Here is a 14894-nt window from a genome sequence, read left to right on the forward strand (position 1 = left end):
TAACGACTCTAAAATGAAAGAGCTTGTCTCCTCTGCCAGCACAGCACACAGAGCGGTCTTTGTAGTTCTGGTCAGTCCTCACTGAGGCTCCAACTCTGTTGAACCACAGGACTTCATGTACGGTAGACGCATCTGTTCGATTAGAATTTACTGTGGATTTATCTGTAATAACGGCACTAAATGTTTCATCAATATTGTTTGATGATCTCTGCTGGGTAGATGTTCAGTGATATACTCATGTAAATCATTGAGCTCCATGTGAGACAGTTGTTGAAATCAATTATGCATCCAGTCTTTCTATCGGCACATAAACTGTGTTAATATCCTGCTCAGTGGCAATTGATGATTCCTGTGCAGCAGCTCTTTGTCCCCTAACGATTAAGCTTCATTTTAAATGTCAGCAATGTCTGTACCTGAATTAATGACAAGGTAGTAGTTTGATGGTGTCCCATTTGGATACATTAACATCCTGCCTGTTTGTTATTATGAAAAAAAAAAAAAAAGAAACACTGATTACCAACTTAAAGACTATTTGTCTTGGAGAAATAAGAAACACATTTCCCTCTTGTGCTCAGAGGACTACAATAAGGTGCATAATTCTGTCATTATTATTTAGATTTTTATTTACAGTAATTTGTAGTGCCCTGTAGTATCACTGTAGGTATAACCCCAAAAAATTAAATTTATGGCTCACCTCTTATATCGTATCATATAAAATATATTTAATGTTTTTTGTTTGTTTGTCTTACAGTTGAGGCTGCATTTTTCTGTATTTAACTTTAATTTCTGTAGTATTTTATTGTTATTAAATTCTATTTTCAGTTAATTTTACTCTTATGTTATTGTTTTTGACAAGTTATTTTTAGCCACGCTAGTGGCGTGGCTCTCTGGGTGGCAAGGGGAATATGTTAGTATGCTAACACATTAAACTAGATGGTAAACATGATTAACATTATGTCCCTTAAACATCAACATGTTAGCTGTCATTGCAAGCATTTTAGCATGCTGGCGTTAGCATTTATCTCAAAACACTGCTGTGTAAGTACAGCCTCACAAGCTGCTAGCAATGCTGTAAGACTTTTAGGCTTATTCAGCTATAAAATGTCACACTTTTTGCATATCTTGGTCACAACTCTTAACCACACTCAAGGAATTCCTATCAAATCTTTCAAAAAAAATGTATGGTAAAAGACTAATATTAGCCGATACGTCTTTACCTTAACTCTGAAATATTGATATATCGGCCTTTAAAATCCACCATTGGGCTCTTGAGTATTCGTTTATGTTTTTCACACAGATATCAGCTCAACCCTTGAAGATGAATAGGAGCAATAAGTTTTATATATCATTGTTTACTCTCCTCTGGCTGCAGAGATAAGGTGACCTGATAAAAGTATAAAATCAAAAGTCAATTCAAAAGTTTTCCCCTGAAGCAGCACAACAACACTGCCTGTTTCTCCTAAAACACCTTGAGCATGAAGAATGAGGATGCACTCTTTTTTTTCACTGCTGTTCACAAGTGTTCTCCTCCCTTCAGGCTTGAAATATTAATGGATCAGTTTTATTCTGGAGCCAGGAAGATGACCTTCATGCATGTGTGTGTCCACAGAGAGACTAGTATTCCACATTACACCAACCACCTTTTATTCAGAAACAGGACATTTTTATACAAGTGCCTGTAAATCTGATGCTATATTAATATTATTTCCATATGTTTATCTCACTGAAAACAAATGCAGATATACCCAGATGGAAGTAGATGGCAGTCTGAAAGAGGAGATTATTGAAACCCTGTGATAAAACATTGTGTTCTTAAAGATGAATAGCAGCCTTGTTACATAATTTTACCTTGATAAGCTTTAAGTAAGATTAAAAAGTTTCTACCGTAGGATTTATTCAGGTATTAAATTGGAACAAAAAAGATCAAAGAGAAAGTTGAAAATGAACTTGAAATTTTTAGCAGCATTAAAAAATAACCACATATTCTTGTTTTATGTGTGCTGAGTTGTTGCTTACTGTAGTTTTTGTCGTATAGACACAAAACACCTGGATATTCATCTACCGCTCTACCTCTGTGCCTGTCTAGCAACAAGACATGAATGACATCTCGTATGACAGCGAATGCAGCCCCAGACATTGCTTTCACACCCCTCCCTTGGCACTGCATTCCTCCCTCTCTCTCAGAAAAGTGCTGGATGTGTGTGAATATGATGAGTGTTGACAGCGTGAGGGGGGAGTACTGCTGGTCCCACTTGCTCTGTCAGACCCCGGCTGGGCTAATGTTTGTTGGCAGGGCTGGGTCAGGTGGCGTGAAGGGGACAGTGCATGGTGGCATGGTCTTGACAGCACAGGGCAAGTGCCAAAGACTCAGGCTTATTCATTTCAACATGATGACAATGTTCTTAAAGCACAGCTCGCTAGATTCAGAATTCAAAATAGTAGGTTTATGTGCTAACAGTTTTGTGCTGACTTCTCAAACTTCTCAAATCTCAAAATAGCCATGAAACAATCTCTCTTGCCTGCACCCGTCTTCAATCAGAGTGAAAAATAAACATTGAAATGAATGGGGGAATTCTTCATGCATATCTGTACATCGTGTCCTCAGAAATGGAAACATAAATAAACCAGACAACCCGGAGGACAAAATGTGATGTCACAGGCAGGCCATCATCGGGTTGTCCATGTTTTCAAAGCAGAGACGAATGCAACCAAAGTTCAACTTTATTCCACTCACAAAGACAACAGCAACAGCTGCTTGAAGTTCCTTTGTAACTCTAATCTTCCTCTTTCTGTTCCAATAGGTGCTGGGGAGTCTGGAAAGAGCACCATTGTAAAGCAGATGAAGTAAGTTGCAACAGCAGTCTTTTTCTTATTTTAGTCTTTTCTGTTTAACTCAAAGATGGTAACCAAATCTGGCTACAGGCTTACATAATAGAGAATATGATTCATAATATGATTGTTTAATAAAATAATATTTGTTTCACGAAAGAACCGAACAGGAGAAAAATAATTAATCTGTCAAGACATGTTTCTCTTGTTCTGATGTTTTCTTCATTTAGGGCTGAAAGGAAATGTTGTACCAGCTGAAGATGATGTACTCATTATTAAATTCTGATGCACTGTTAAAAGCCAAAGCCAAGTCCACACCTGATGATCCTCTGCTCTCACTTAATGTTTCCTTACTGAACTTATCTTCTTTGTGTGACTCTGAGTCACACACAGACCGTGACCATGAGGCACAACCCCAACCCTCACCCTCAAATAAGAAATTATAGTGGTTATTGTGGTTTGATCAGATAAATATTACTTCCCTCTATGTGGTTTCTAGGGGATGACATGGCCTCTCCTGTTTTGTTATTGTCTCTTCCTGCTGATAGCACAAGAATATTGTGAAGACTTAGTGAATACGGAAGATGTAATGTCTGTGCACCAATCAGAAAACACACACACACAGACACACAGACACACACAGACACACACACACACACACACACACACAGAACTCTAAATGGCTTAATTATTCACATTCCTCTGGGCTAGCCAGGCATTGAATCCATTTTTTATGAGCTTGGAGCAGGAACAGTCTGCCGCTTTTTGAAGCCAGGTTATTAACACGTACAAGCATACAGATAAATCAGCCTGCAAGACACAAACAATCACAACATTGGCCTGTTATGTAACATTACACATCTAAGTATCCTGTGTTTATGACACTGCAGCAGAGAAAGTTAGGAAAACATAACCATTTTCTTAAAACAGGCAACTATGTGTTTGCTAAATTACTACTGGTATTAATTATCATTTGCATCGACACACTGTTAAAAGCAGCAGGCAGTTTTACTTCAGAATGTATGAGCATTTGTTTTATTATGCTCACTCTGCACTTCCCTCTGCAGCCTGATGAAGTCTGGATGATTGCATGTCAAGAAAGGACTCACAATTATGCATTCACAGACAGTTAGTTCCCTCACTCTCAGGTTTAAAGTAATAATATACTGAAGCAAGAGTCAAACTCAGGATACAGCATCAACTGGATTAACATCCCATTCTATGTTAAACCCACTACTTCTACACATCATCCTAGACAGTATGCTGACATATCAAATGTGATTCAGAGTATACACTTCTTGGTAGGAAACATACAGGCTATGTTATTGTTTTTGGCAAGTTTATTTTTAGCCATGCTAGTTGCTTTGCTCTTTTAATGGCAACGTCTGTCTGCTGGTCAGTTGGTTGGTCTGTTGGTCCAGACTGAAATATCTCAACAACTAGTGTATGAACTGCCAAGAAATTTTGTACAGATGTCCATGGTCACCCGAGGATGATGCCTATAGATTTGGTGATCCTCTTACTTTTCATCTAGTGCTACCATGAGATTGACATTTGTGGTTTGGTCTGAAATGCTTCAACAAATATCAGATGGATTGCCATGAAATTTGGCAAAGACATTTAGGTCCCTTCAGAATTACTTCCAATAACTTTGGTGCATCATCATCATAAACTTGAGTTTATGACCAAATACCCCCAACACTTTATATCAGCCTCAGCTGTACTTTGTGTTTAGTGCTAATTAGCAGATGTTAGCATCTCACATATTAAACATGATAAAATGTTACTAAAGTATCCTCACTGATGATCAGTTATTAGTGACTGCTATGAAATTTCTTTGAGTGGGCAGCTGCAAAAATTGTCACCATAATAATTTTCATTTTACTGTGTTCTTTAAGAAATGTTGCTTGTTTTATATGATCTCAGGATCATCCATGAAGATGGCTACTCAGAAGATGAGTGTAAGCAGTACCGAGCTGTGGTTTATAGTAACACCATCCAGTCTATTATGGCCATTGTTAAAGCCATGGCCAGCCTCAAGATTGACTACAGCAACCCTTCCAGAGTGGTAAGACACACAAACACTCAAAAACACTATGTATTTGTTATGGCATTGTATTATCACTACTCATTATTTTCATCCTCCCAAAACCCTACATCTGATGGCATAAGCAGGGGTTGACCACAAGCAAGAAAGGCTGATTTCATTCAAAGAGCATCAGTTTACCTACGAGATACAGCGCTTCACTTGGCAAAACAAAGCCTGTTTTATCAATTGAATCTTTGTTGTGTTGTGTATCTTCATCTGCAGTTCTGAAGACTTATGCTTGCCCAGCATTAACAATCAGAACAGTTTACCTTTGTTTCTACTACTCACCATGTCGCTGTCACTTTTCCTTCTGTCTTAAACTATTATATTGCTTGCATCTCTGGAACAAACATTTTACTCACTCACTTATCCATATTACAGTGTAACCCAGTGAACGAAGATTATTTCAAGGCTGAAAAGCCTCTGGGAATGAAGATGTGTTTCTCACAACCCCTTTATCAGTCACTAACACTGGCAAGGTGTGCCAGTATTTTAACCACATGTGAGATCATGTGATTTCCAACATTCACCTGTTCACAGCAGCCTGCATATCTGTGGTAAAAAAGCTGATGGTACTAGAAACTGGAACACACTGTAAAGCTTCTCTGAACTATCTTTGTTACCTGCAGGGAAACAGTCTTTGTCTTACAGACTCCACCTCCTCCATCTTTGATCTGCTCTCGCCTCAGAGTTGAATAGACAGAGAGGAGGCTGAAAGTGTAAAGCAGCAGCAGCAGACAGGCCACAGAGGGATGTTTTGGAGATTGGATTTAGTGCTGGCAGGACACATTTTAACATCACATTTAATTTGCTAGATGCTCTCTGCAACCTTAGTGATGACACACATTGATTCTTTGTTTGGAAGGCTACCACCTGTAAAGGGAAGAAGGCTTAACAGGTGGCCCAGAAATGTCTGGTGTCTGTTTTTTAAACAACTGTAATTTGCAATTTTATGTCTACCTGGCATGTTTTTTTCCTACTTTTTGTCTAGCCTGACATTACATCCCGAACCTCAGTTTGCATCTCATTAGGAATATGGAGCATAAATACCAGCCATTGATTAATCAACAAGGGGATCAACAGAAAATTCATTTATGACTATTTTGATCATTGGTTAATTGATTTTAAGTCAATGATTAGGTAAATGTGACGATTTGTAGCTTTTCTCTGTGTCATATCATTGTAAATGGGCATATTTGTACTATTCTATACATTAAACGCTTAATCAAGTAATCAAAACAATCAGATTAATTGCTAATGGAAATAATCATTAGGTGTAATAACACACACTCACAGAAGCTCATAAACCCATGAATCAAACTCACATACTGAATCTCAAACCATTGCACAAACACAGACAGACACACCCTGCACACACAAAAAACACAAATACACACGCCGCCATCAATATCAACAAGTCACAGTTTCAGGCAGAGATCCAGTCTTCTGCACCCTGTGAACACTTATCGAGCCTATGAACAAACTGTCAGCAAGGTCTAACAGCGGCTGAACTCATTCCTGTGGAAGAGTGTGTGTCAGTGTGATTTTACAGTGAAGCCAGTGTATGAGTTCTGTAACTGAAGCTGTAATAGAGAGATTGAGGACTCTGCTGCGGTCATTAGCAGGATGGATAGATAGACTCCCCCCCCATCCTCACCCGCCCCTTTGACAGATTTGTCAAATGGCTGTGTGTATGTGACAATACTCTCACAGACTCTCACACATAACAATTAGTGTGCTAGCCCGCCCGTACTTGCACACAACACCAATGTGAAAAGGCACACACACACACATACAGATTCTGTATGTGTACACACATGCATGCAGAAATACAAAAAATGTAGATGAACCAAAAACATGCACACTCAAACATCATTCATGCGATTTTCTGCTAAGGCTGAGGGAGCAGAAAGCACATTGCAAAACAAATGTATCACAGTTTCAAAGATTCAGTGAGGTAACAATCACTTCCAACAGCTGAACTTAAAGGGGACCTATTATGCTCATTTCCAATATGCTCATTTCTAATAACTCATGAACTGTGAGGTGTGGCAAAACAATACCTGCATAGGGTGTTCCTTGGATGAAGCTGATTTGACTGATATAGGCCACGCCCATTTGCACCTGGAAAAATGTTCCACCATTTTGGATTTTTTTTTTTTTGGTAAGCACATTTTTTGCTTCTTTTGGCACGTATTTCATCTAATCTTGGTACACTCGGTACGTGCCATATTTGGATGACCCTGAACAAAACTTATGAGTTCGTTTTTGGGTATCACTTACTGTTTGTCTGTAATTGGTTACCAAACTTTTGAAGGCGTGGCCTGATGCCCTTAACGGCCCATAACTCTTCAGTGCTAAATTGGATTGCAAGCAGATTTGGGAATGTTGTACATACAGCCACATTGCAGTGTATATAAGTATATAACATTTGATACAATTCTTCCCACAGGGGGGCGCTACTGTAATATTACTGTTTACTATATTACTGTTAGTAACATGATATTTCTACAATTCTGTTATCTATAATAAAATGAAACTTGGTACACAAGTTCTCCATGAGAATGTGCATGACATATTGAAGCATGGCACCAACAGCCGCCCTTGTGTCCATTAATAAACCATCACCATACTACTTATTAACTGTCATATCTCTGAAATGTAATATTCCATGGTAACCAAATTCAGCAAAGTTCTATGGTAATGCTGAACAAGTCCGTAGCATTTGATACAATTTCACTTGGAGGTGGTGCTACAAGATTTTTTTTAAAATTAGAGCAGCAGCTAACAGCTTGCAGCTCTCATGCGCATTTTCTTCAGAAAATGCAAATATTTTAATTTTACTTTGCTGTGCTGTGTAATGGAAAAACACTTACAGCTCGACTTGAGTCATGGCTCGGCGGGACTACCCTCAAAACAATGGAAAATCATGTGAGTGGAGCAGTGAACTCTCACACTGTGCCTGGGGGAAAAAAAATCCCAAATCCCAAAGATCGACATTTTTCACCATTTTCTGACATTTTCTGGACCAAACAACTAATTGATTAATCAAGAAAATAATCAACAGATTAATCAATAATGAAAATGATCACCAAGAACAAGGTAAATAAACATCAATCGACTGAAGGAAATCTATGAAAGATCTAAAAACATGACTATATCCACAAAAGATGTGTAGATGCAGTCGCTGCCTGACAGGTGAGCATGTTGAGACAGACATTTTACTTAATAATATTTTTTTCACTCTCATTGAATACTTTCTTATTCAATCGCAATAAACTAGACCAACTGCTATGCTGACACACACAAATGCATGGGGAAGACAAAGAATGAATTATTACTTTTTTATATTTTTATCATTTCACTCATTGATGATAAAGCTTGGAGAGGATTGTTTAATTTCCAACTGGAAAATGGAGAATTCAGAGACACATGCAAGGTGGCAAACAACAGGAAATCAAACCACTCTGCTATAGCAATGTTGCATGCTGTTTACCTTGAGTCACACCAATTTATCTCACATATCTCACTTGTGCTCAGCCCAGTTTGGCTGGCATGGGTTTATCAGTGATATCATCATCACATCATATTGCTACAATCATAACCTCTGCTTCCTTGGCAGTAGTTCAGAAACACAGCCTGATGAAAAAGCATTATTTATCCATATACTAAATGGCCAAGAAGATTCGTCACTGTCTGTTGATCATTCTTGGAGTTTAATGTTTTCTCATTAAGCGTGCCCATGTCTCTATAGTTCATAAACATGTAATTACCAAAATTTACTGTATTGTGTCCTGAATGATGCATTAGTATTTTTTAATCCATGCACAGATTAATACAGTTGATACAGGTTAGGTTATTTCATCCTGTGTGGAGGAACCGTTTTCAAGTATGTTTTGGCAGTACAGTCCACAAGCCTGTCCTGTGTCCCTGTTGTCCCCTGCAGGACGATGCCCAGCAGCTCTTTGCTCTATCTGCGGCCGCTGAAGAACAGGGCATTTTTCCCGATGACCTGTCCAATGTGATCAAGCGACTGTGGGCTGACAGCGGTATACAGAGTTGCTTCGCACGGTCGCGAGAATACCAACTCAATGATTCTGCAGCATAGTGAGTTTGAATTTGTGTGTGTATTTTCTTCTGTGATCCCAATTACGAATCAAATGCATGTTTGTATTTCGAAAGTAACTCTTTGATTAAATCCATGATTTTCTACTTACTTTTGTAATATTAAGGCTGTCACTACCAGTGTTGTCTCTGCATATCTTCTTCCACTTATACATTAATCAATATGAAATCGGCTCCTGCATACACCAAACTCTGTGTTTCACCAGTATAAATATAAATGTGGCCAAGAGAGAAACCTCCTGTAAAATATATTCATTTTCTCTTCCTGCATACCTGTCACAATAATATAAAACAGCTCAGAAGGTGACATTGAGATAGATTTTGATGTTTGTTTGCATTTGGCTGATGGTTGTGCTGATTCATTTGATGTCTGTGTCATATTTGGTCTCATAATAATATTATTATTATTATGAATATTGCTGCCATTAGGGAGGCTGTTCTCTAGGTGTTGTAATGGATCTAATGGTGACGTCCTCTCAGCCTCTCTCATATGCTCTGCCGTTGTAAACTTGTCTTTGCCTTCGCTAAGGAGCTATAGAGACCGGAAAGATAGTCCAATAACTTCTATTTAGTGATTATTTCTTCCTCTCTGGGGTTGATTCTTTAATACTGTAACCTGATAAGCAGAGCACAGAATAGTTTGTCTTGAGGGATGAAAAAGTGGGACTTGAAAAATTGTGTTTACTTCAAGGAAAATTAGCCTCCAAGTAAACTTTGAGAACTGAGATGTGATAATAAATCCCCCAGGTGACTCCTTTGTGTACTTTAGGACAGGTTGAAAATAATATAATTGATTTTGCAGCTATGCAATATACTGAAATGAAGCTTTGTGTGATATGTTCATAATTATTCTGTCATCCCATTCGACTGAGTGGAAATATTTTGTAATAGGTGCCATGATGAGACAGAAAAATGTTTAATCATCTATTATTTTATTATTCCCTTCAATAGGTCTGACAGGTCTTGTCAGATGGGACGTAACATACATGAATGATGAGATCTGTATAACTGAAATGCTGTAGATATCTCTTTCTGTCTGTGAAGCATAGGTTGGCTGGGCCACTAAAGCTCCCAGCTGGCCTTGGATGATGATGCAATGCTTGTATAAGTAGGGCATGCTTCCACACTCCCCTACTGACCAACAGTCTGTCAGAAAACAGGAAAAAGGCAAAAGGGGATTGTGAAGGGGGACCTAAAAGGAGAGTGAACATTAAAGAAAAGCAGCCAAAAATTATTAATTTTACTTTTATGATCTCACTTATTGAGCCTTACTGATCGCCTTGGATTTTGTATTTAAATAGATCAAGTAAATAATCTTTTTTTTTTTTTTTTTACTAATATCATACATCAAATTCACTAAAGTGGAGCAAAACAATAAATAACATTTAACATTAGCTAACACAGGAGCAATTACTGTATGTATTTGGTGAACCATCTCAGGAATAAAACCTTTGGGAGAGTGGTATTGTCCCAAGAGCTGATGTAACAAGCGAATGATAAATTGTCCACCCATAGCTTGGCTAAGCATTGTGTCAGAACTAAATAACCGTCTGAACTTAAACTGTCTCTATACTATGCTGTTTGCAATATGGCTTACTAGCTACCTGCTGCACTGAAAAAAAAGATTTCTACAAAAATTAGACAGCCAGCAAGCTTCAAGAAAATACAATACCAACAGTCGTCAATTCAGCCAGCAAAATTAATGGTCACCGACTAAAAATTAGAAGCCTGTTTTTGTCTACTTTTCCTCTGTGAAATCATTGTGTCAAAAATTACAGTGAGTGACAAATCTGCCATTGTAAACTGCATAGGTCCTGACCAAGGAATGAAAAGGACAGGTGCAGCAACAGTAACAAAGGGAGTTGAGACTTAGCCAACAGTCAATTGCTGAGCAGCGCACCCCAGCTGTCTGCCAGAACTGACCTCACATCACTACCCTTCACTGCTGAGTTGGTTCGACCTGTTACAGCCATAAGTCAGGCTTAATTAAACCTGATTTCTCCCAACCACAGTTCAGAGTTGCAACTTTGGGCGGCTAACCAGTTTATTAACCTGTGCAATGTATTTTGTTATAACTTGATTATTACAAGACTCTACTTAGCACAATCCTTTAAAAGGTACTTAAACTGTCTAATGAAATGCTGTCAAGTAAAATTTAGTCTGTTTAATGAATGCAGCAGAATATGACTCACTCCACAGAGTGAAGTTCACTAAATTGCTAGAGTCCCTTACAGATCAAAGTAGTCCAGTAAAATGTGACTGTTTCGGATGTTAATGCACCACAAGTGCATCAGTAACCTGTGTGTGTGTGTGTGTGTGTGTGTGTGTGTGTGTGTGTGTGTGTGTGTGTGTGTGTGTGTATAACTGTTTCTGTTTTTCTCTCTCTTGCAGGTTGCAAATCATACTGAAATTGTGATCACCCTCGCTCTCTCTTGCTGTGTCTCTCTTTCTCTATTAGTTACCTGAATGACCTGGAGAGGATAGCCAAAGCAGACTACATCCCCACCCAGCAGGATGTGCTGCGAACTCGGGTCAAGACTACTGGCATTGTGGAGACTCATTTCACTTTCAAGGAACTGCACTTCAAGTAAGGCCATATAGCACTGACCTCACAGCAATATTAATAGACTTCAGATATTTTGGAAACAAAAAATAAATAAAGTCATAAAAAATAGAAAAGAAATTCCTCTCTCACCCTGTCTCCCTGTCATCAAAACAAGTGCTTTAGCCAAACAATGTGAGTCCAGGGCACTCTCATTGAGCAACACACAGTCACAGGCTGTATTTGACATCAAGTAACCTGAGTGGTAATCTGACCCCGTAGTGTCCGCTCACTTCTGATGCTTGCTTGCAGTGTACATGTTGGTGAACATTTAAAATTCCCAGTTACTTATATCAATCATTTTTTTTGTCTGATGATAAATACAGACAGATGAGCACATTAAATATCACCAATAAACTGAATAAAATGCAACTGGTGCTGTTTTGAGAGATCACATATGCATAAATCTTGCTTGGACATTAAAGGAGTAGTTGGCCATTTTAGGAAATACGCTTATTTGCTTTTTTTCTAGGAGTGAGGTGAGGAGACTGATATTAATCTAATGTATGTGCACGCAAAAAGAAAGCAAATTAGTGTATTTTCAAAAATGTTTAACTACTCCTTTAAAATAACAGGGTAAATATAGGCCAATAATTGCAGTTACCAAGTGAGCCTCTCCATAATCACAATTGTTTTCCCCCTACAAGTGCAAACAGTGACATCATGGTGACATCACAGTGTCAGCATCCTGCACACTTGCTCTTAAACTGCAAAACAAAACCATAATGAAAGCTGGCCATGTACCTTGTTTAACAGAAATGGGTCAACTTAATTATGGTCTCAACATTAATTGCATCAAAAGGGCGACTGACCCTCCTGGCCTGAAATGTGCAACTCAGCTACTCAGAAGCCAAATTATACCAGCAATTAAAATCTTAATTATCACCATTGCACTGAGAGCTGAGTAAATAAAATAGATCCTGCCCACCCTGCTCTCGCTGCATAAAACCAGAGCTTTATTTAATGCTAACATTTGAGTATGTCCTCCATGGTACAGTAAACCTTACATAAAACATGCTCTGACCCAGCCTGAGCACTTGTGTGGGATAATAATGGATGTATAGATATGTCTCTTAATAGAGGATGTGTGAGATATATAGTGAGTGTTTAAACATTTATAGCAGGGTCTATACTGCAGCAGATAGACATCCAATTCCTGTTATAGAAGAATGTATATATGAAGAGAACGTGGGTGTAATAATAACAAGAAATACAGTCTCTTCTGATTTTACTGATTTTAGTGGTTTGTCTCAAAGCTTTGGTGAGATGATCTTAAGTTTTCAATCCAACTAAACAGATCTGGCTAATAAAAAAAAGCAGCAGCAGCCACATGGCTCTGGCGTGACCTGCTTCCTGATAAACTCTCCGATATTTACCTCCTGGCACAGCCTCAATATTTGGCCTGAATAATGCATGGAGGAAATCAATAAGAAGAAAGTCACGTTTTTATAATTCTGTCCTGTTTGCCATAATAAGTGTGGAATTGAAATACTTAGATACAGATAAATGTCATCTTTTGACAATTGCTTAATTTAGATTTGTCAAGATGCCACTTCTTGAGGGTCCACTACTACTAAACCTAATTTTTGTCCTCTGCATGATCAAAGTATGGCAGTTATCCTGGGTGTGGTGTACTGATGTCAACTCAGCCATCTGTAGGGTTTTGCTCACACCTTTAACAGCTTCCATCACAGTGTTCAGCTTCCCCATTAACCAGTGCTTCGCTCTGAATATAAAGGCTTGCCTCTTACAGGCTGCATTGACCCTGCAGTCTTTTATCAGATATCTGACGGCTACTTCTCCACCTCCTCACCACTTTTGTTCTCAGAGCAACCTCATGAAATCTTAATGTACATCCAGGGATGGAATGTCATCCTAACTTTCTCCTTTCTTCCTTCTTTCCTGCCTTCCTTCCTTCTTCACCATAATTCTTCCCAAAATGTCCACTTTGACACCCTGTTCTCCATTAGCCTCACCTTACTGTCTTTCACAGTGACCGCCTTCCCCCTGCCACATACACACAAACATACAATGTATCTCCTTTGCTTTATCTCCCTTGCAGAATGTTTGATGTAGGAGGCCAACGCTCAGAGAGAAAGAAGTGGATTCACTGTTTTGAAGGAGTCACAGCTATTATCTTTTGCGTTGCGCTGAGTGCTTATGACCTGGTGCTAGCTGAGGATGAGGAGATGGTAAGGAGGAAAAAAACACCTTCTGGAATGTCTTCATCTGCATGGATGATATAACTTTACTAACTGAACTAAATCTGCTCTCTGGCTCCTTCTTAGTATGGGGTACTTTAGATTTTAAGTCTTTACAAGGCATTTAAAATCACCCATCCCTCCTTATTATGGCTTAATAATAGTGAGCTCCAGGTGGTAAAGTTAGCTCAATTTACTTTAACGATCCTTTTATAGTTGAACCACTAGTGTGTAATTATGTAATAAAAGTACTAATAGCTAATTATTCAAGTGAGTTGAACTATTCAACCTCAATTTCTTGAAATGCTTATGAATTTACATCAGCACCTCCTCTGCACTGCTTATTCATCTCATTTGAAATATTGAACAACATTGTCCCCTGGTGGCAGCTTTGATGTGTTGTTGCACTTTGGTGGAGGCCATAAGCCATGACCTATTGTGCTTCTCTTTAGAATCGAATGCATGAAAGCATGAAGCTTTTTGACTCCATCTGCAACAACAAGTGGTTCACAGAGACCTCCATCATCCTCTTCCTGAACAAGAAGGATCTCTTTGAAGAGAAGATTACTCGCAGCCCTCTTGCCATCTGCTTCCCAGAGTACACAGGTATGCAGTGGAATATCAGAGGCAATACTGCACCTTAGAGCAATACTTTAATAGTTAAACAACCTTAGTACAGATAGATTTCTGTGGCTGCAGTTGGGAGAGTGGTGACTCACTGGCAGATCACGGGAAAAGTCATCTGTCCTGCGATTATATCTTTTTTTCCCAGGAGCCAACAAATTTGATGAAGCAGCTAGTTACATCCAGACCAAGTTTGAGGACCTGAACAAGAAAAAGGACACCAAGGAGATCTACACCCACTTCACCTGTGCCACTGACACCAAGAACGTGCAGTTTGTCTTTGACGCTGTCACTGACGTCATTATTAAGAACAACCTGAAAGACTGTGGTCTTTTCTGAAGGTAGGATGGAGGGACGACTGGCTGTTACTTTAAAGCCTATTCATGAACAGCCTTTATGTCATTTTGGTGGCCTAGTGATTATC

General features: G+C 38.8%; 1 protein-coding gene across 3 annotated transcripts in view; it reads left to right on the top strand.

The window, feature by feature from the left end:
• gnai2b (guanine nucleotide binding protein (G protein), alpha inhibiting activity polypeptide 2b) overlaps nt 1-14894 on the top strand; it is a 42367-nt gene that overhangs the window by 25110 nt on the left and 2363 nt on the right. For all 3 annotated transcript variants that reach the window (XR_006095525.1, XM_042406938.1, XM_042406939.1), the window contains 7 exons: nt 2802-2844; nt 4756-4897; nt 8865-9025; nt 11502-11630; nt 13708-13837; nt 14299-14452; nt 14619-14811. Coding sequence is in view for 2 of the 3 variants with exons in the window: in XM_042406938.1 (XP_042262872.1) it covers nt 2802-2844; nt 4756-4897; nt 8865-9025; nt 11502-11630; nt 13708-13837; nt 14299-14452; nt 14619-14809 (950 nt within the window). In the remaining variant the exon portion in view is untranslated. The remainder of the gene's footprint in view (nt 1-2801; nt 2845-4755; nt 4898-8864; nt 9026-11501; nt 11631-13707; nt 13838-14298; nt 14453-14618; nt 14812-14894) is intronic.

The sequence above is a fragment of the Thunnus maccoyii genome, chromosome 3 (assembly GCF_910596095.1).
Source record: "Thunnus maccoyii chromosome 3, fThuMac1.1, whole genome shotgun sequence".
NCBI classification, from domain to species: domain Eukaryota; kingdom Metazoa; phylum Chordata; class Actinopteri; order Scombriformes; family Scombridae; genus Thunnus; species Thunnus maccoyii.